The 23,860-nt window shown below is 37.9% G+C and overlaps 1 protein-coding gene and 1 long non-coding RNA gene across 3 annotated transcripts in view; both read left to right on the forward strand.

The window, feature by feature from the left end:
• The window catches only part of LOC121412938 (arginine-binding periplasmic protein-like), a 44,458-nt gene that overhangs the window by 8,124 nt on the left and 12,474 nt on the right, over positions 1-23,860 (forward strand). The window contains exons 4-5 of the mRNA XM_041605701.1: positions 7,607-7,735; positions 8,625-8,824. Coding sequence (XP_041461635.1) covers positions 7,607-7,735; positions 8,625-8,824 — 329 coding nt within the window. The remainder of the gene's footprint in view (positions 1-7,606; positions 7,736-8,624; positions 8,825-23,860) is intronic.
• Positions 13,311-17,850, forward strand: LOC121413817. Of its 2 annotated transcripts, none has more exons than XR_005969773.1 (4): positions 13,311-13,326; positions 15,071-15,200; positions 15,843-15,955; positions 17,723-17,850. It is a non-coding gene; the product is annotated as an uncharacterized LOC121413817 (long non-coding RNA). The 2 variants fall into 2 exon arrangements; XR_005969774.1 differs by lacking the exon at positions 13,311-13,326 and adding an exon at positions 13,931-13,945.

Here is a 23,860-nt window from a genome sequence, read left to right on the forward strand (position 1 = left end):
GTATAACTTCACACATTTATGTAAACATGTATATAAAATATGTAAATATATATGTACGCATATATATTTTTTTTGGTTAAAAAGGGAAGTTTATGCTCACATGTTATGTTATGCAGGGCCCGCTGGTAGAGCAGTTTCCTAACTGAAGTGGCTACCCTGGGTGAATCAAACGTTATTATTATTATTATCATTTTATCTGTATTTTTGATTTATTTTGTATTGTGTCTATATTATTTATATCATGGATTATTTCGTATATTGTGTATCTAAACAAATTTGATATTATTTATTGTATTATCTTGAACATGTTGAATGCAGTAATAAAAACAAACAAACAAAACTGACATTTCAATTTTAAATCCAGTCTATAAATTTTGATATTATTTTTCCTTGCCTCGCCTACTAAAACCAGGCTCATACTAAAAATCAATAACATATTAGGATTACTGACATTATGAACCAACCAACAGTGAAATCGCACAATATACAATTTGTTTAAACATTGGAAAGCTGGAATGATCATATCTTTAAAGCAACTTATTTTCAAAATGTGCATGACAAATGTGCCATACCATAGGTTTAATTATACCATTGTTTACAGAATGTACCACATACACCAAGATCAATCCCGATTTATAAAGTATTTATTCTAATCATCATACATTCATATTGCAATTTCCATCGCCCGCAGAGAAAAAAATATTGAATTATCCCAAATTATATTTAGATGAACATCAAACAACCTACTGCAAAATGCATTCCATTTACAGAATCAAACAGACAAAAACATATAAAAGAGAAGTGTGACATACCGGGAGCTGTGGGTAACGTTTGCGGTTATTTCCCAAATACATACCTTATTTTTCTTTTATGTCAGTTGTATGGATGGATGGTTGAATCATTCATAATATTTTTATCCCGTACTTCCTCCTTTATAAAGCAATTATTCATCCAAATGAAAACTAATCATGCTAATACAGATCAAGGACCTGCTAGATTCTTGCACAGATACATTAATGAAGGCTGTGAATGAGGAAACATAAACATATAGTAACTTGATTTATTTATTTATTTATTTATTCCATTCTCGTTAAAATATTTCCACAAGTATTACAAAAATGAATATTTATGTAAAAATCTTGAAATGTATACAATTAAACATAAAGAATGTTAATTTTACAGTAGATTACCAATTGAAAGGATAACCTTTGGAAAAACTTACATGGCTTTGCAAAATAAAAGTTCTCAAAAAATAAATCTACTTCGTGTAGCAATATTTTACATCAGAAAGTTACAGGGGTAAAAATAAAGAAGCAACGAGCAAAGATGCAAAGAAACAATGTAAAATATAAAAAGAAGAAAACAGTTGGGTTAATTACCATTGATACTTTGAAAATAAATTAAGTGTAGGCCATTTTTAAAACCTGAATAGAACTATATTACAGGGGCCGCGGAACGCGTTTTAAAGTGGGGGGGGGGGGGGGGGGGGCTTAACCAAAAGTGGGGGGGCTGACCATGCAAAGAATCACAATAATATGGTTATTTTTACGTTATTGTACATGGTTTTGGGAAAAAAATTATTACTCACGGGCCGTGCAAATGGGGGGGGGGGGGGGCTGGGTGGGTTTCGGTTCCCCCCTCTCCTTTTTTTCTCCAATATCGTGTACAAAACGTAAAAATGACCATCTGATTTTTTCTTTTCATTGCCAGCCCTCCCCCCCACTTTTGGCTTAGCCTCCCACTTTCAAACCCGTTCTGTGGCACCATAGGAATATGTGAATGATAAAAAAATGCCCTATAGGCCTCCCCTTTTGAATATGTATAATCAGTATATTTCAGAAATTGTATTAACATTGATTAATAATGAATTTAATCGCCTGTGATATTATACCAAATATTCCCATATAATCTTTGAATGAAGAAAAATAGGGGTAAATGTACTACATGTCAAATATGTTGGAATTTACAATAACTCTAGTGCCATTACACTAAAGGAATATTTGAACTATTTATACACAGTTAATTAGAAGATAAAGGTAAACGGATTAAGAATTATACATGTAGTTTATATAGACTATTATACTAACATTATGTCTGTAGAAATTACAATACACTACAAGCATCTGGATTGCTAGCTATTTTTGTAATTTCCAAAGGTAATCTATAGCATAAATATAGGTTATATTGAATGTAAATTTTGAATTACTGAATCCTGCAATACTCAAGAGAAGTTTAAGGACATCCCTTCTGCAAATCAATGAGGTTACAAAGCGATATCAATCTAACCATAATCAAGTAGGAATTCTATGGTAATCTACACTGTTCTTAATGATTTAAAGAAAAATGAAGGACGACATCAAAACCTGGTGACAGAAACTGTCATGCGATAGTGAACAAGCATGGTTATTACCAAAGTAATGTATCCAATGGGACAATATTTCCATAGACATGATGTAGTTTTTTCATGTTTTTGAGATCCAAAGCCGGCTTTGGATCAGGAAAACACTTGAAAGATTATCTACTGAGTCAAAAAGCCAGCAAGCTGGTTTGTTTTCCCCAAGAGACTGAGATACAATGTCTTTGTACCCAACAATATCCTGGTCACCATTTCATCAAGCTTGTCAGAACTGTCAATTTGTCATTCCCTGACATTTACCAGACTAACCAAAGTCAAGGATATCACGGAAATTGTCAGAGCTGACAACTTTCATGAAACATACCTCTCGATTTCAAGAATATGGACGAGTTTGGTGTTAAAGTAAAGAAACCAAAATGGGTTTAGAAGTTAAAAAAATCCGTATAAATATGCAGCAAATATGTCGCCTCTGTATCTTAAGGTTATGTCAGGATTAGAATGAGAGATCTGGACCAAGATCGGGCATGTCCGGTATGTCCCTTATTTCTGATCTTTCAAGATGAGGAAGATGCCCAAATGGAGCAACTGCACCAGAATATAATAGTTGCTGTTCGTTAAGAGATGATTGGGATGCACCATTTACAGTAGGTGATCCCTGAGCATTAGGAGCAGGAGAACAAATGGGAAAAGAGACAGGTTCGAGGGAAATCTGAAAAGGAGCAGTTGAATGTTCAACAGGGGCTGTTGATTGTCGATGATGCAAGTCATCTGCAATGGTTTGTGGAGAGGTGAAGCTAGATGCATTAAACCGTCTGGTAGTTTCGGGGGTTGGGCTATCAACTGATTGTGATCTTGCTTCAGATCCGCTCAAAGTCGTTGAAATTGAGCGAGCCCTTCGCACCTGTAATGGCTGCCCCATCGGTCTTGTGCCAATACCCACTGGTCCTTGGTAGATGGTGGATACCTCAGGCTCGCTTTGCAGTTCTTGAGCAGGACGTGAAACACCAAATTGATGCTGGATGTTCAAACTCTGCGTATTCCCAACAGAGTAAGGTTGTAGGGAAAATCCTCGCGCTGCTTCCTCGCGAGCTTGGTGGCCCTGATCATTAGCTGATCTAGTTAATGGCGCTGGCGTCTGTCTCCCTGGAGCAGATTGTTCCATGTTTTCTATAGCGCCTCGTGTAGGCGCGCGCAAAGCCATATGCGGTGGATGCATCTGTCGCACATCATCTTCAACTTTGGATAAGTCTTGATTCATTGCATTAATCTGTGCTGATGTGATAATCTGCAAGGCCCCTTGAAGACATCCCAAAACCGTGACAAGGTCAGTTCCATGGGCATTCGGTTCCCTTCCGATTTTATCAACAAGATGCAGCGCATCATCTGACTTTTTGTTCATCTTCTGTATCTCTTCACCTATGCCTCGGACTTTACTAATTTTGCCATTAAAAAGCCTATCCCTGTGGTTCACTTCTTTCTGCATTTTCTGCTTTATTTGACTAATAATTGCTTGATGTTTCACAATCATTTGTTGAATGAATGCCTTCTTTCTGTTCTCTGTGGTCATGATAACTGCATTTGTTTTAGTAAGCATTTCTTTGATCAATCGCTGCCTGTGCTTTAGCTGATCAGTAAGTATCTCAACAATACCTGACATCTCCGTGACAGCCTCGCCTAACGGACTAACCTCGTTCTTGTGGGATACACAATTCCCAAATGTAGAACAGAGCAAACAAACGGGGATCTTACAAACTCGGCAGAAATACTTCAGCAGCTCTCCCGCGTGTTGACGGCACATCTTGAAAGTTGCATTTTCGTGCTCAGTTTTCCGAAGTTTCTCCTTCCCCACCATGAGATCGTCGACTTTCACCACGAAATGATCTCTCGTATCTGTTAGCCTTCTGTGTACTCTACTGCACTGCTCACAGAATAACTGACCACAGTTTTGGCAGTAGTCCGACGCTGGAACACGGGCCGATTCCTCGCTTGCCGAGCATATCTCACAGCAATACTCGCTCTCCGCAAATTTTCTTTTTCGTTTCTCAAAAGTGTCTAATATTTCCTTAATCCGATTTGCACGAAAGTCTGCTTTTAAACCTGAAACTCCACTCTCTGGCAAATCAGTTACTACACGACAGTATGAGCACTTAATGACTGGGAAATCAATTTCATCGGATTCAGAATCCGAGTCCATTAATTCGCGAGTTGACAATCTATGACTGCGTTTCAGGCAATCCTCACAAAAACTGTGCAAGCAATCAAGGACCCGAGGGTTATTCAGTCGTTCCTGGCATATAGCACACTGGATTTGATCCTCGAGCTCACTAACCATTTGGTTATTTTCCACAAAATATGATTTTTGGCCAACAGACGTTGACGCCATGATTGCAATTGAATACACTTCTAGTATGCAAGGAAATTAAAGCATTGATCAGAAACTTGTCATGCATGTCATAACGTAGACGAACTTTGATACAGCTCTAGCCTCGAACTAGACGCTAGTAGTTATTTATTATTATATAAGGGGTATATCCCCTTTAATGTACAGAGTCGCGACAGACCAGAAATTAAATTTTTCAAAGTCGATTCTCACACTGGCCTTATTATATTGATGCTAATTGTCTTTATGAGACCAGTAATTGTTTGTTCACAATGATAAGAATATAAAATGAATGAGACAATTTGCACCTGGGGAGATAATTGGGAAATGTGAAAATTTGTGTGTAACAGAGTAGTCGCATTTTACTTTGTAGCAACGACTTACGTTGCCAATTTAGGATCGCCATAGAAAGTAAATGTTGACTTTTCATAACTTCCTCATTTCGAAACCGACTTTGATGTTTTTTTTTAATTGTTGCACTGTATATCCTTCATTCTCAATCAATTCATTTCCTAAGCGTTTTCTTTTCCTTTGACCAAATGGGTAAGAAGGTCCCGAATGAATGTATGAGACCTCAATATCCCATTATATACTGGCATAATATTCTCTGCTTGATTATACACACCATGATATCATACTGTTCATTCTAATAGTCATCCGCCTTTGAATTTTGAATCGGAAGGTATTTGAAGTGGTTTGTCTGTTTTGAATAACGTTTATCATATCCATGTTAACAGTGTGTTCAAAGTACAATGGAAATGGGATTTGACACACATAGAGAATATGAAATATGTACATATACACAGCGTGTATAAAATGAGAAAGAGAGAGGGAGTGAAGGAGGGCAAAGGGGGTTGTAGGGACAGGAGTGCATGGGGGGTGAGGGGGGCACAGACTTGCAGATAGGGAGTATCATGGTGGAGGGAAAATTCTGGCAGAGGACTATGACAAATTAAAACCGATGATGTAAAATATATTAGGATAAAAAATAAAGTACATCACTATCTGTGTTTACAAAGCATTGGGGAGTTTGATGATTTGCAGATATGGAGAACACTCGCAAAAAAAGAATGAGTAAAAATGCTCCATGGGGGTAATTATGTGTAGGACCAACATTGGGCATTTCTTTTGGGCATTTGTATTTATCCAATGTTATGAGAATTGTAATTGCTGCGTATTTTGTAACCTTACTGGACAATATGCTTCCCGCATTGGGTAACATACAGCCCCGAAGTGGTTGGACACATAATTACCCTCGTGCTGCTTTGGTTAAAATTTTGCCCAATATTTTTACAGTGAAGTGACAAAAAAGCCCGCAATAAAGTAAGGGGGGTTAAGATCAAATTTCCGTCATGTATCTTGAAAGGATGGGGGCATTTTTACCGTAAACCCTGATATCGGGTCTTATTTTACTTTTAAACGATATCAAGACCCATTTTGAACTAAGTTTTAAATTGTCATGTGCTTCATGAATCTATTTCGAAAATATGACCAATTACGATATTACAAATTTGAAAGAAAAACACATAAAAGTATATTTTATTAAGATAATAATAATAATAATAATCCGCTTTTATATAGCGCTTAATCCATCGGAACGACGTTTCTAAGCGCTTTACAGATATATTATTACCCCGGTCATCGGATTCAATCAGTCATTCCCGCACACAATGTGTGCACATCCTCCACTCCCTGGGGAGTATTCCAGTCAGTCGCCTGTGAGGCGCACACAATACTGGACAAGCTACAATGACTTTCACATCCTACCGGGTACCCATTTAGCACCTGGGTCGAGAGTGGCAAAGTGTGGATTAACGCCTTGCCAAAGGACGCCAGACCGCGGTGGGATTCGAACACACGACCCTCTGTTTACAAGGCGAGAGTCAGAACCACTACACCACGGCTCCTCCACATGAAAGATGAAAACATGGTCGACAAGTGCTTATGGTCATGATCATGAAATAAATGATTTTTTTTAGGTTTGTTGATGTACAGCTGTATACTCTTCGGTCAAAGTAACTATGGTAACAATCTCTTGGTGAATACGTGTATATACTGTACGTGTCATACCGATAAAAGTAATATCAACCCAAATTCTGCTAAATTTTAAATAATAAGTTGATCGATTGTGACTTTTTTTTTTTTTGGGGGGGAAGGGGGAGCGTTTGAACACATAGTTACCAAAACATAGATTATTTTGCCCAATCCTTCAATCCTATTGAAGAGTGTAGCGTGAGTGAGTGGGGTAATGGCAGCTTAACGGGCTGCTGCCCTCTGACTTTTCTAAGGGCTACTCTCTAACTTGATACAATTTGCATGATCAAATGCTTGAGGATGACTATACTAATAATGATAATACACTGCAAAGACGAAGTTTAACACCAGCCCGGTATCTATATAATACTTCTCTGGTGTAGACATATTATGTCCACACCAGAGAAGTTTTGAAACAACACCGGTTTGGCATCATACCGATGCTGTTTTAATACTAATTGGTGTCGTATATTAACCTATCTGGTATTAGACCAAAACCAAACTGGTGTTGCTTAACACTTCTCCTGTGTGGACATATATAGGTTCCGGTGTTAGTGCTAAATCAACATTTTATTTCTTGCAGTGTAATAGGCATTATGATAATGATAATAATAATAATAATAATAATGATAATAACAACAATAATGATAATGAAAATAATAATAATAGTGATAATAATAATGATAATAATAATGATAATGACAACAGCAACAATGATCATAATAACTCTTATTTACCCAGGGTAGCCACACTCAGCTGTAAGCTGTTTTCCCAGCGGACTATGCGTAGCGTAATATTTGTTGTTGACGTTCGATTTCCCTTTTCTTTCATAACAGTTTGTAATATTGCCAACAAGAATTGCCAGTTGATATACGATGACTATGAACGATGTTGGTCTTCTACTGCTGGCAACAGACCACGGGGTGGCGAGGGACTTCTGGGTCGTTGGTACGATGCATGTACAGGTAAATAATAATATATTTTTAAAGCAAATATACTTCATTTGTTAAATGCCAGCATATTTACAAAACATAACCTAGGATACATTTTATATAAACAAACAGAAACAGCGTGTGCATATAAGAAATGAGCAATTTGGAAATGCAAGGATCATACACGATTCAGCAATGGAAGTTAAAAAAAAGGCCAAATTGGTAAAGATGATAAACACAAAATACGAAAAAAAATCCAGTAAATCTCAGATGATTATTATTTTTTTTTCCTGCACACAAAGAATTGGTTTATAACTCTTAACTTGGTATCAAACGCAGATATGCACCTCCAATTGGTTAAATATCGAGTTGCAAATTGCTAGAAACGGTCTGGAAAAGCAAATTTCGAATTGCAACCATAATCAGCTGACTTTGCCATTGGGATATTAGGTCCTGAATTAGGGATTCACCTTGTGAAAAGGGGGTATTACTTCTCGTAATTGGAATCGATGTTTATGTCTTACTTGGATAATTCATTAACTTGGCTGATTCTGTTGAGGGGGAAATTTATACAGAAATGACCATAGATGAAATAACCATTTGGTCAGCATGTGATGACTTCTTATTTTGCAATACCATCTGTGAAACAAGTAAAAAAAGTATTCATCTCAATATTTCTATAGATGTATTGCATTTTTGACATTTTCTATTTTTATGTTTGTTTGCTTGTGTTATCTTTTTCAACGTCTTCTGAGACTGTAATTCAACTCAACAAGACTGATATTCTATCCGGTGGACATTGTCTTTTGGGGGTTATACAGACCTATGATGTTTAGATTGAAAGAATATCCTTATACAGTTTTCACATCATACTTGTATAGCTAATTATAAGGGTGTTTTACACTTTGTCGTCTCTAAATAGGTTGGGGAATCAACTACGACCGATCTAGGACTTTCGCATTCACCAAATCGTACAGTAAAACGCCAGGAGTGGGGATATATGTAGCGAATGCAACAACAAACTTTGATTGGACGAACCTGAGCGGGCGCACTATCGGTTTCATGAACGGATTTTCGAGCGATGAGCACTGCTTGGCACGTTACGCTGATGATCTCATACAGGTAGGCTAATAACCACTGGTAGTAGACTTGTTAAGAAGTTGAACGCTGCATTTTTTAGTACAAATGTCCCACTTGGCACAAATGTTCCTTGAGTCAAAAGAAAAAGATTCATCCAAAGAGACACGCTGTATCTATGCAAATAAGCAAGTAATTTGCATAAATTTGCATATTATGTCGATATGTAAAAACAAGTAATTCAGAATATATATTTCACCAGAACTGCCCTAAAATTGGAAATAAAGACTTAGGGTAAGACAGGGAAGAAAATTGTCATAAAAAAATTGGGATATCCTTGTTTATTATTACCTAATTTACATAAATTATGCTAATTATAAAAACAGAGTATTTTTTTCAAGAATCCTGAACTATTTTATAAATAACAGCAATTAATACAAAATGTCAACATTCTACATGAAAGAGAATATATTAGCGAAAACATCGATATGCTTCATGACAGTATTAGTGTCTTAATTTGCTTAGAAAGAGGGCAAATATGTCAAAATGTATGACGTGATATTGCGCTAAAACGAGACCAAAAACAACCTCTATGTCACAGTCACACTCACGAATCGGACAATAAAGCGATCAATGGTATGTCATTCGAGATAACACAATCTCAACACAATAGCTTCCATCGGCTTCTCGTATCGCTTTTGTTGGTGTGTCTGCCACACCGTAATCTATGATATATACGGGCAAAATGCATGTCGGTATCGGTAAAACACTATTAATTTTGTTTTATTTGTTTCTAATTTGTTTCTCTCGGAAAATAATATTTACAGGAGACATTGCTTTGCAGGTTACTGCTTTAATGAAGCTCTGGCACATGAATCATGACGAATGTACCCCACCTCAATCCATATTTTAACTTTGTTCAAATATATATCTTTTGGAGACCCCAAAGTGGCAAAACTGCATCTCCCCGGCATTCCCGCTACTTTACAAAATCAGTTTGACTTGTATTATCAACTTGGAAAACACAGATGTATGGGACATCAGACAACATGATTCCTGAAAAAAAGTTTTTTTTATTTTTGTTTATTTAAGCCCACTGGAGCCCTCCGAATTTACCCCATCCCCTCTCCGTATTTCGACTTTAAATAAAAAAAAATCATGTTTTAAAGCCATCGGCAAGGCAAATTGCGTTTTTTGTATAATAAAGCAACTTAATATATTTATATTTATCATTATTGATATTATTAATATTATTATTATTACTATTATTATTATTATTGTTCTGCCGTTTGTAACCCAACAGGAGCATGCCTTGGATACCCTTTCAGTTTTTGGTTTTATGTATTAAAAAATAGTTTATTGTCTTTAGAACTCTTAAAAGATTACTTTTGTTTGTATTGATACCTTGGAATAGATTGAGGAGAAAATACTCTTCAACTGACATGTAGAGGAGCTGTGGCAAATTGAAGAACAGCCACACGGCCCTTTATTGATTCCACTCTATTTTGAATTTAAATATTTTTGAGAGCCCAATCGGAAGAAAGATACATTTCTACTACACACATGCAGTAAAGCCTCTTTGGATTGGCTTATGTCGAAAGGGTGGGTGCTGTCGCGTTAGGGTGCGTCAACGCGAACGCGAAGATTCGTCCAAAGCCCCCCCCCCCCGGTTTGGCTGAAAGGGTGCGTTGGGAGCGTTAGGGCGCGTCAGTGTCGACAACGCCCCCAAATGGCACAACCGGGGGGGGGGGGGGGCTTTTCCCGAACCTTCGCGTTCAGTACACTCAGCGGCTAATTGTGAAGACGTACGGCCTAGTACAATACGGCAGGGCGATGTCACGATCCGCTCATCATCAAATATAGACCAAAAGCTTCGGTCCTGTTATGTTGGTTGTTCAGCTGAACTTCGTTGGCTTCACTCACCAAATACATAGACCGAAGTTTAACCGTCGTCTGTACGGGGGATCAATGGCCACGGCTAATTTCTCGTTTTTCTCCTCAATACCGTGATATTTTACACAAACAGTGCATTCATATGCACCTTTAGGTGATAATGTTTAAGTAACGACAGTTTCTTACCCTAAATTCCCGCTTTGAAACTGGCATTCAGAGGATTGTCTCTAAAAGTTGACACTTGCGACTCGAGTGGGCAGCCATCTTGGTAATGAATTATTCATGAAAAAGTGGCCGACGAAAGTTAGACTCCGCCCCATGACCTTTACGTCAAACATATAGCTTGGCGATCGCGAGCGCACGTTGAAAAGGAAAAGAATATTAATATTCATAAGCCTGACGTAAAAGAGATGATCTGATTGGCCAACGGTTTCGATAAGCAGTTGACCCGGAAGTTCTTCCCACCTCATATGTTTGTGTACATTATCGACTTCGGAGGAACGAGTGAATTGGGAGCTACACGACAGCCGAGGAAAATCACTGTTTTTGTTCCTTTTCAATTGAATTTTCACCACTTAAATGCCAATCAAAGCCTAGAGGAAATAACAAGCTGCATTTTGGTAAGCTTCTTTTTATATTTTGCAATATATTAAAAAAAAATATTCGATGAGCCCCGCCGGGGGGGATTTTGCGTTGTACCTCCCCTAATGGCGGGGACACGCTAGCGAGCCGTCTGTTGACGAGGAGAAATTAAAAAATTAAAAAATGTTAAAAAACTCCTCGAAACAGACGGCTGCCAGCTGTCTACATCAAATATTGCATTTCACGAAACTCACGGAGCTCCTCTGACTTGTCAGAGGATTTTTATTTTACAAATCGTCTTGAACGAGGTTCGCTGACTAATTAGGACACGCCCACTCCCAAAGTCATAATCAACGAACGTAGAGGGCAGCAACACACGGCAGTGTTGCTTTTAGGAAGGTCCACTCCGCTCAGATTTTGTGACCACTTAAGCCCCGCCCCTCACTCAGCGCACTTTTTTGATAGATTGTAGAGTTGATTTTTTTTCGTTTGTTCGATTTCATTATTTTTTAATGATACTGAAAACTCCACGAAATAATGCTTAATATTATTTATATGTAATCATTTATTTTTTGAAATACCGTAAGAAAAAACGTAATCAAAGTTCTTTTAGTTTGCACGTCAATAGAAATACATAGTACGATGAACTTGTATAACCCCTTTTCTGCTTAATTTCGCTGCCCCTACCAAGCTACGCCAGAGCCAATACCTTGATCTTCTGGCATGGCCGCGCCGAAACTTCCCGGGACACATCGGTGCGCGTACTGCGCGAAAGCAGTGCTGGCCGCACTAGCAGGATTGGCAGGATATCTCGACGCTACTCGACTTAGCCAGACATGGACCTGAACGATATGGACTTGATCTGTCATTGATTTGGCATTAACTGCCAATTGCAACGATAGATGTTCAAGGTTAGAATCCTAATTTTCCCTTACAGTGTGGATCGGAGCATGAAAATATAAAATAATTATGTGATATCCACAAATCCGACCAAACTTTTTTGCAACTCATCCCGAATACGGACACCAGCCAAGCTCAAGCCCAGGTAAGTCCTAGTCTAAAGTTAGACCAAATTAACAGACCAAAATAACATGGCCCAGTTTCGAGCCGTAGTATGTTTTGACGCGCCTTGACTTGTGAACTATCAAGAGGCGGAGGTTTATGTCACAGCTGCTTTTTTCATTCTATAATTTCATCAAAATTTATAGCATGCACAAAATTTTCCAGCCAATCGTATCGTACCTCCGCACCGACCGGCAGGCCGGGGCGCGCCGGCGCGTTCAGCCATGGCGCTTACACTCAAGCTATGGCATTGCCGCTGGATTGTGCAGGCGCATTAATGTGGTGCAGCGAAATTGAAATAAAGAATGTTCAACCTCACGTATATTTGTTTTCATATTGATATGCGAAAGTCATAAATTTGTTTTCACCACCACGTAATATTTTAGGAAAAACAAAGGAATACATTTGGAATATTTTGAAGCGTGATACATGCTGTAAAATTCTTTCAAGTAAAACTGTTAAAAATGAGGAAATGAAAAAAAATCAACTCTACAATCTACTAAAAAAGTGCGCTGAGTGAGGGGCGGAGCTTAATAGCAGTCACAAAATGAGCTTGACTAAATCGGGTGAAATTAGCAGATTGGTTTATTTGATGGCCGTTTTACTGAAGAATTAAAGCAACACAAGAAAGAAATGTGGTAATATTTTTCAATTCAAAATGTAGTAAATTTTTTATCAATCATTTTCATATTTTTGTATTTCTATTGCTGGAATTTAGCCTTGTCACAATCTGTTAGTTTACCTCTATTTTGCTATTAATCTTTGAATGTAGTGCGTCGTTTCATGGTTTCGTTGGCATGCCTACCAAATTGTGCGCGGACTTCAATCGCATGCGCGTATCGAGTGGACCTTCCTAAAAGCAACACGCTTGTGTGTTGCTGCCCTCTACGTTCGTTGGTCATCATATGATTAAAAATGAAAAGTTTGTTTGATGTTTTCGCCGCGACGATTCGAAATGAAACGAAGAAATTAGCAGAAGTGAAGGTCACCGGAGAAGTGAGGATTTTACCGTAAGTAAAACCATTCAAAATGTCGTTCATATTATATGTAAGGTGATGAATTATTTGTGGTGCGTAATTATCAATTGAATTACAAGAAAAGAGAATCTTCTGGCAGGACCCCTGTCGATACGATCGACAAACTTGACAGTACATAATCCAGTCTAGTCCCATACCCGTGTTTCTGTGTCTGCAGAACTAAGTATCTGACTGAGGTCCAGACAACGACCCATCGCGACCCTGTCCATACACGTTTTTATGATCCACAGACCACACAGGGCTGTAATTTTGCTAAGAGAATTCTTTATATTGTTTTACCTTTATGACATTCTATATTAAAAATCATAATTTTTCTTTTCCTTTGGTTTTGTATTAATTTTGTTGCTCGGTGTGGTCGGGGATATCCTCGATTACCAGCGTGTGCAATTAATGTACACAAATCCAATGTGGCCATCCCAATTCTGTGTTACAGTCATTGGAATTGGACAGGAGCTAAATCACATATTAATAGTGTGAGTGATAAATTGGATATTCTCAACTTATTTAGCATATAGGCTTAGCGAACACAAGTCAAATGAAGTGGAGGCACTCGACAGCAGGCGAGGATTCAGGGGGGAGTTATGTGGCAGAGGTGCGTTCACACCCAATCAAAATCTAGATATAATAAGTTTTAAATGGTGCACCCGTGGCAGTAGACCAAAAGCTTCGGTCTCTGTTTTGCTGGTTGTTCAGCTGAACTCCGTTGGCTTCACTCACCAAATACAGAGACCGAAGTTCTAGCGCGATCTGTACAGGGGACTCAATGGCCATATGTTTACGTACTTAAGATCGGATAAAAAGGGGAAGTGAATTTGCGCGACAGCCGAGGTAAGTCACTGTTTTTGTTCCTTTTAACTTCAATTTTCTCCGTTTTGGGGCAATTATTGCCAAGAGGGAATATAAATTTGCATTTTGGTCGCGTTAATTTTCAAAATTGTTATTCATTAAAGACAAAATTGAAGAGCCCCAACGGGGGGATTTTGCATTTTAAGTCCCCTAATGGTGGCTGCACAATAGCGAGCCGTCTGTGTACGAGGAGAAATTTACAAAAAATGTTTAAAAACTCCTCGAAACAGACAGCTGCCAGCTGTCTAGCTATCGTGCAGCCACATTTATGGGACTTACAATGAGAAATCCCCCAGTCGGGGCTCTTCAATTTTATTTTTCATTTTTATCGTACCACATAAAGTTAGAGTCTAGATCTAGTCAAACCTAACCTTAAATAGCACGTAAAGGTACTTAAAGGTCCATTCATTAGAACAAAAATAAAGGGGAATATGCAATGGATCTCATCAAGCCCAAGTATTTTTTTCCCTTTGAATCTCATAATAAAGTACTATTGAACAAAGTCCAGCAAATTAAACCAGCAAGGTATCCATGTGCTATTGGGTTAGAAAAAACTTTTATTTTAATTCAAAAAAATATTAATGACAAAAATGTTTTATTATTTGTATGATTAATATGTTAATGACTGTCTTGCTTATAATCAAGTGGAAATTATATGAATTAACAAGAATTAATTGTTGACCGATTGTTGGTCGATTCTAGAAATTTCAGGATTATAAAACAAGAAAGAAAAATGATTGGTATATTTGAATCATTCCCCTTTATAAAATGTCAACAATATTCATTGAAAGTGCAATATTTTTCAATGATCACTGTGTCAATCTCCATATTTCTTTGTTATATCAATGTAACATTAATGTTCTAATTTCAGACTGGAACTAGAGAGCTAGGCTCTGACTGGTCTACTACAGCAAGGAATGTGCCAGGGGCCAATCTGATGAACATGTGGCAGAAGATTTGGCAATGGTGAAGAAACACTTGAGATTGAAATGCAACCACAGGTAACATGTAGACTAGTAAAATGCTATAATGATGACAAAAAAATGAAGGATATTGTTTAGGTTGCAGAATGTTAAATCATTAAAACCCACATCAATGATAATCAAATCGCACTGTACCAGATTTTAAAGTCAGTTTGTAATGTAGACATTACATAGACATGAAAGACCATGACCATGCAAAAAATCATCCAGATGGTCATTTTTGTACATGGTTTTGGAAAACAGTGCGGGAGCTGAAAAACATAAAAATTACCATTTGGTCATGATTTTTTGCATGGTCAGCTCGCTCACTTTGAAAACTCTACAGTTAACATGCGACCCCAGCCCCCCCCCTTCCGTTTGCGTAGCCCCTACTCACACCCCTCAATCCATTTTTCACTACTTGCTCATGTGTATGTACATACAAGCTACATTACGAGGAATAATTTCTCTAAGTTTCTCAGCCAGAGCATATGTCATTTACTATTTTTATTTTTGATTAACATAATAAAAGCTTGAACCCTTTATTTACCCCCTTCTATATGAATTCTGGTAATCAAAAGATGTTTTATTTCCTGTTTTTAGACATGTACATATACATGTGAGAAGAAATACAAGATTGTGGCAAATATTTTAATTAGTTCAATACTCTTTTTCCTTCAGGTGGAGGCTTCACCCAAACTTTTCAGACGGATGCGAGATACAAAGTTACCCAAGTATAAATGGTTGAAGGTTTTGGAGAGCCAGACAAGAAGGCAGGAAATGTGATGTCACTTGTAAGTTAAAACACTCTTTATTATGACTGCCTCACTTTGGCAAAGAAAGTAGTCACATTAAAAACAAAATTAAATTACCGGTACTGTTCTCTTCTTTATTTGGTCTTCTACCAGTCAATATTTGAAAACAGTGACATCTAAAAGTGCTTAAATGATTAATGGTGATATTTCTTGGACAGTTGTAAAACAGCCAATATCAATCAATGCTAGATGCTGTGACTTGCTTTCTATTGCCAAAGTAGTAAATGAATGTTCCATTGTTCTGCATTCCTATTAGACCCCCCACACACCATCACCCTCTGCTTTGTCAGCTAGGAACACTGGAAAATTACCCCAAAAAGAACACAATTTTTTTATATCTTTTGCAGGCCTGTATAAATCAGATAAATTTAATGACTACAAAAGCAGAACCTCACTTATTCAAATGATCTTGGTGGGGGGGTGGCTCAGGATCTTGCCTGTTGATTGTGCACTCACTTCAGAAATCAGCAGGTTGGCTCTAAATCAAGAAATAAAAAACAAATGTGATAATTTTGGATTTTGACTCCCTTTATTTGGTAAACCAATGAGAAAAACTCAAGTCATTAAAATCAATTGTGTATACATGTACATTTTAATTTTTTTCTTATGCATTTTTTGTTTTCGTTGTTTAACCCCAAGAAGACGGGGGGGGGGGGGGGGCTCGACATTTTTCGCGATAAATCCGTTGCTCAAAGTTTTTTTAATGTGTCGCTTGCTGACTTTTTACTTTCAAGTCTCTCGCGCAACTTTTGAGACCAAAATTGTGACCCCGAGGTACGCGGTTCCGAAATTACGCAACATTTCGTAAGTGCATGCAAACCCAAAATTGCTCAAAAACATGAATTTGTGTACAAATCCAACGCAAATAGTGTTTTTAGCCAAAATTCATAAAATGTATCATTATTTTTCCTTTTACTGCTTAAAATCATTTAATTTTATCTTGTCTATGGTAAAAATAAAGTCCCCGAAAATTTCCATTGAAAACACAATGAAAAGCAAAAAGTCATAAAACAAAGAAATACATAAGAAATTTAGAAAACAATAGAATACATAAGAAAATAAATGTGATGTGTACATTTTTGAAAAATAGATTTGATCAGATGCCTGTCTAGAGTATGTGAAACAAAAATGAGCATTTTAGGGGCTTTATTTTATTAATTAGAGCAAACTTATGATTTTACGCATAAATTTTCATAATTGATGAGCAGTGAGATTTTTCGCAGAATTTGATATAGTTTTGTAAATTATGCCATGGGTAAGGCGCGTGCCAATTTCATTGAAATTGCACGATCGATGGCCGAGATCATAAGGGGTTCGACCCCCGCCGCGGCACCTATGCCTGTGAGCAAAGCATTTAATCTACAAAGCTCTTTTATCTTCTTTCAAATAAATGGAAATGCTATATGCATTATTGGTAACTAGGTGTGCACTTGTTTTAAAAAAAAAAAAAAAAAAAAAAAAAAAAAAAAAAATAAGGGGGGGGGGGCTGAATCAGCCCCCCCTTTCCCAGTCTTCTTAGGCTTCTAAATATTTAGGGTTAATAAGGCTTTGGTGACAATATTTTAACCATTTAGAACTTGAAGTTACTATTTCAGACATAAAAATTATTTTTAAAAAAGTTTTAAAAATGTAAGTTTTAAAAACGATAATTGAATTAGGAATAAATGACTTTGGTATCAATAATAATGGAAAGTAATATCTTTATTAATAAAATATCACATGCTCTATAAATTAATTCCATTTCAGTTACTTCAATAAACATGAACAGCAGCAGGAGCAACAACAGCATCAGCAGCCGAAACCTCAACTGCAATAAGAGATGCAGCAACCGCACCGACAACATCAAGAGCAACAGCAAAAATACCTACATGTATTGCAGCAGAAATGCAACAATCACATTGGCAACATCAACAGCAGCGGGAGCTCCAACAACCATGCAGGGAACATCGGGCGCAACATAAATATCTTCATCAAGAGATGCAACAACCACAGTGATAAACATCAACAGCAGTAGCGACAACGACAGTAGAAACAAAGCCATTGTCAAGGATTAAGCAATCATACAGGAAACAACACAAGCGGCAACATCAATGCATCAGGGAATGCAACAGCCACACTTGTAAACAGCAGCAGTAGCAGCGATGACAAGAGCAACCACACTGTCCACACAGGCAACATCTTGAGCAACATCAGTAGCAATGCACCAGCAATGAAACAATCACACCCACAACACCAAGAGCAGCAGCAAAAAGAACATAAATTCCAGCAACCATGATGACAACAGCAACAGCAACACCAACAAGACTAATGAATGTTGAAAAACTTGTACAAAAGTCAATGACACCACAGTTTTTTTTAGAATTTATTGGACATTATTGATTAAAAAATGCACAATGATTTATTCAGGTTGAAGAAAATTATGTGTGAAAAATTGTGTACATTTGAAGATGTTTCCTGTGTATTGATTAATATTTATGAAAATATAGTTTTAAAGATGAAAATATGATTCTTGAAATGTCTACTTTTTATTTGTCATTGACTAAAGATAAATACATTTTCTTTGAATTTTCTTAATGAAATGAAAAAAAGGGAATTTATTCAAATGTTATATTAAAAATCAACTATAATTGATCGATTTTAGCTGCGAAGGCCCTCAAAAGGCTGATTAGTCGGTGAAAAATGAGTTTTGTCGGTAGGTGAAAGCCACCAACAAAATTAGTCGGTGGTTTCCAATAATTTGTCGGAGAAAATCACCGACAAATTTCATGAAATGGAATTTAGTCGGTGATAGCAAAATTGTCATTATTGTTATTATTATCATCATCATAATATATTTTTATCATTATTATTATAATTATCATTATCATTATTTTTTATTATTATTATGATCCATAGGACTAGTAACATGTTAGTATTTGGATTAATTATTATAATTATTGTAATTAAAATCATTCCTTCGTTTTTTCTTTTCTTCTTCTTATTCCTCCTCTTCTTATCATTATTATTATCATTAAGCATTTTTTATCATTATTATTATAATTATCATTATAATTATTATTATTTTCATTTTTATTATTATGATCCATAGGAGAAGGAGCATGCTATTATTTAGATTATTATTATTATTGTAATTACAAGACTTGTGGCTGCCGCCCTTTATCCTCGATAAACGGACGGAGTTTCGGCTAAATACTCTCACTCCAAAAGAAATGTATTCACAGACTTTAGTGTGGCTTATGTGGAACTTTATTCCGTCATCCCACGGTCCAAAATCCGAGGTAAAATACAATTGGAGGCTATAAGACAAGTACACTTGGTTGCAATCAATACGAGAAATATCTTGACGTTAACTGGAGTTCTCTCTTCTGTGTCTTTACTATGAACTGAAGTTTCTTGGCTTTTTGCATCTCTATTTAAAGGTTCTGAACTTATGGTCAAGCCAGACTGCTTATTAGACAGTCTAATTAAAAGTTACAAGGAAGCTGGTACTACCCAGCGCTCTACACAGAACAAAACAATGAACTTGACCATTCCTATACAAATTATAACAATAAAGGGTGGACGTAAGGTTTGCTCTATTGAATTAGCTTTCTGTACCTATACTTTAGTACATAACCTTCCCTATGGGATTTCATGTAGAAAGAGATTAAGAAAATGCCAGAGTGCAAAATGAGAAATCTAGTGGAATATGAATTTAAACATATATATCAAAAATATTTACAGCATTAAAATTGCATAGAACTCACTGCACACTGCTGCAGTGACATGGCTCCTTTAACTGATCCTGCTGTCAGTTACCTAAATAGTACATAAGAAATTGATTCAGAATACCAATATTTCAAATTATTATAGACTCAAATATTTAAATACCGGTACTCGCTACAGTATAAACAGTAATGTAAGAACAACAACCCAAAATAGGAATCATGATATTCCGATCCCATTGTGTAATTTATCTGTAAAACTAAAACAAATGTAAATAGCTCAATCACCTGATTATGTGATAATCTTAGCATAACAATACTAGATTCAAGTGTCGAAATGTACTACTTAGTACATATATATTATGTCAAGCACATCAAATACATTGACCATAGAGCTTTGAACATGTTAATGATACCAATGTAATGAAATGAATTTCAATCTAAATCAATATTACTCAGTGATCTTACTGTTACAAATTACACCTCAAGTAATTTAAACATTCCAAAAATCACTCTATACATAATGATTGCAAGAAAAATATAGGAAAGAGAATGCTGATAGAGAAAGAGAGAGAGAGAGAGTGAAAAGGCTGAGGGAGAAGAAGAAGAGAGAATCAGGATACTAGGGAAAGAGTTTGACAGATTCAGAGAAAGAGAAATTAAACATTTACAATAAGACATCACTTCTTATTTTCTTCTTGGCTGGCTCCTTGATCGGGAATCCTCTGGTCTTCCGATTGCATCCTTCCTTGTGATGTTTCTTCAGTAGGAATTAGCACCACCAGCTTATGTATCGGTCTGTCAAGGATAGTTGGCTGACCTTTCCTTCGTCCATCTTCGTCTAAACACTTGTTTGCCATCATCAGTTGGACTTTGCGTACGTGACCATCTTTGCTAGGAAGGACTTTCTCTACTCGACCAAGGGGCCAATTACCTCGAAATTCTCCTTCTTTGACGATGACCACATCTCCTGCCCTGACGCTTCGCTTTGGTGTAACCCACTTCTGTCTGGTTTGGAGTTCAGCCAAGAACTCTTTTCTCCATCTCAGCCAGAATTCATTGGAGAGATGCTGAACTCGTCTCCACCATTTGCGACAATAGGAATCTGCCGTTTGGAACTTTCCAGGAGGTGGTAGCACGATTTTAGGTTTCATAGTCAACAGATGATTTGGTGCTAGAGGCTCAGGAGCATCTGGAGAACAAAGGTTTGTCGTCAAAAGAGGTCTAGAGTTGACTACTGATTCAACCTCTTTTAAGAATGTTCTGAAAGACTCGTCGTTTCCTGAGCTGATTAGAAGGGGCTCTAGAGCACGACGAACAGTAGCAATTTGTCTTTCCCATACTCCCCCTATGTGAGAAAGATGGGGAATATTCAGTTGATTCCATCTCTTAACAGCAAGAGGACGATTATCAGGCACTTGGACTTGATCTGACTTGAAGGGTACAGGCATTTCGTAATTCCCATCTTGACTCCTTGTTATTCCCTTCTCCAAGATATCAGGAGACCTCACATCGTGTACCGATAGTGATGGACGACCTTCCTTCTCCTCTTTGAAGTCGACTTCGAATGCTTGAATGATCTTTTCAGGGCCGATATTTGTCTTAACCTTGGTCTGGAAACTAGAGTTGGGGCATGAGTTGACTGAGATTTTGTTACAAGTTGCAGACTTGAGTTCTCCAGGAGTTTTACGCACTCTCCCAACTACTCCCCATCCAAGCAATGATCTCTGGGCATATGGGTCATCTTCATTCCCACTTATGATTTCACGTGGTCTAATTGCTCTTGTACAATCATTACCGATAAGTAACGATACTTCTACATCTTTCCTGTATGGCATCATGTTACTTGCTACGCTGTTTAGATGGTCCCACTGCTTGACTACCTCTGGCTTAGGGATCTGGGAGCGGGATGCAGGTAACGAATCCCTTGACAAAGTGGTTGGAAGCTGGATTACATTCTCCTTGTTGAAGTCCAGTACCTCAAGACCTTTAATCCTCTCACTTTCTATCTTCCCTGAGGCCTCTGGTGCATTGTTGTAAGGAGAAGATTCGTTTTCTCTCCTTTAACATCTAGCTTCTTGCAGAGGCGTTTGGAGACAAAACTCACGTTTGACTGGTCATCAAGAATGGCATATTCTAGTGTCTCCTCTGATGGTCGATCCACATGCCTTACCCAAACAGGAACGATCATACTGTGATCCCTCCCTTCCTGGTCAGGCGTCGGACATACAGATGTGCAATGCGATGTTCCTTCCTGCAGTTCAGCTGTGTCTGGTTTGTTTTGGTCGTAGTGGAGGCAGGTGAGATGCATTTTCCCACATAATTTGCATGACTTTCTCTCCTGACAATTTCTGACAAAGTGATCGTCTGTTCCTCCACACCCAAGACATATCATTTTCTTCCTGAAGAAAGCCTTTTTCACATGTATAGAGTTTTTTGCGAAATCATCACAATCTTCAATGTGATGATCTCTCTCGCAAAAGGGGCACATTGAGAAAAGGCCATGCCTATGCGATACCTTGGACAGCTTGCTTGGTTCATTATCTTGTCCGTTTGTTACAAAGGTCCTTGCTTTCATACTCCTTTGATTCGCTTTGAAGTTCGGCTTTGACTCCTTGGACAATGGCTCCATCTCAGGGATGTTTGCCTTGCTTGCAGCTCTCATAACAAACTCGGCAAATTCTGTGAAAGAAGGGAAGCTTTGTGGGCCTTTATGAGAACGCCATCTGTCGATTTCATCACGCCACTTTCCTTCCAAATAGCCTGGTAACTTCTCCACAAGCTTTACATTTTCTTGAGGGTAATCCAGAATTCCCAAGTTGCGGACTCTCCTCTTGGCTGCCACAACTTTCTGAAGAAAATCTGCGAAGTCCCTCAGTCCACTGGCATCGTGGCTTGATATCTTCGGCCAAGAAGTCAGTTTCTTGGTGTACGAGACGCTTATCGTATTGGGGTCACCAAATCTGTCTTCTAGCTGCTTCAAAGCCTCTTGGTATGCATTACTCCCTCCTATCAAAAGATGATGCTCTACTATCTCCTTAGCCTTGCCACTGACATATGCATTCAAATAATTCAATTTGTACTGCTCGCCAATTGGCTTTGAATCCACTGTACAGTCAAAGGCATTTTTCCATAGCGTGTACTGCAGAGGATCACCAGAGAAGATTGGTACGTCGATCTTAGGGAGTTGGCTGAATACGGCTAGTTGGTTACTAGCTGCATTTTGTCCTGCTACAAAACGAGCCAGCTGTTGCAGGCAATCTTCTAGAGATGATGCAGCTGTATCCTGTCTGGCTTGCACTGCTGGGCTACTAACTGGTGGAGTATTGACCACGGGAGACTCAGGTTTGATATTTTTCACTGTGACTTCCTCTTGTGAGCCAAAGAATCTCTCCATCCTTTCGCTCCTTTTCTCCCGTGTCAGTCCTTTAATAGAAACCTCATCATCAGTTTCACTATCATCATCGCAGCATTCTTCCAATATAGCCAGTTCTGAGATTTCTATGTCTGCAGCAACTATAGACTTTTGAGCAGCAATCACTTTCTGCTCACTAAGATAGGCGTTTTCCATATCTTCTTGTTCAAGCTCAAGAGTCTTCATTTTTTTTTTAAGAACAGCCTTTCTATTTTGATGAAAGGCCTGTTTAGCTTCTTTGTCCTCTTTTAGCAACATTAGCATTTTACTTTCATTTTCCTTTTTAGCTTCCAGTGAGGCTTTACGGGCAGAAAGTTCACTTTTTGATGATCTACTCGATCTCCTGCTCAGTCTGCTCCTCCTGCTACTGCTACCACTTACTTGGCTATGCAGGTCCTCATCCCTGGTTGCTCCTTTCAGTGACGTCATCCTCACCGATGTTTCTCGCTCACTCATGCCTTACGAAGCATAAATGTCTACAGCAGTTGTATTTTATTGTGGCTGCCGCCCTTTATCCTCGATAAACGGACGGAGTTTCGGCTAAATACTCTCACTCCAAAAGAAATGTATTCACAGACTTTAGTGTGGCTTATGTGGAACTTTATTCCGTCATCCCACGGTCCAAAATCCGAGGTAAAATACAATTGGAGGCTATAAGACAAGTACACTTGGTTGCAATCAATACGAGAAATATCTTGACGTTAACTGGAGTTCTCTCTTCTGTGTCTTTACTATGAACTGAAGTTTCTTGGCTTTTTGCATCTC

The sequence above is a fragment of the Lytechinus variegatus genome, chromosome 4, assembly GCF_018143015.1.
Source record: "Lytechinus variegatus isolate NC3 chromosome 4, Lvar_3.0, whole genome shotgun sequence".
NCBI classification, from domain to species: domain Eukaryota; kingdom Metazoa; phylum Echinodermata; class Echinoidea; order Temnopleuroida; family Toxopneustidae; genus Lytechinus; species Lytechinus variegatus.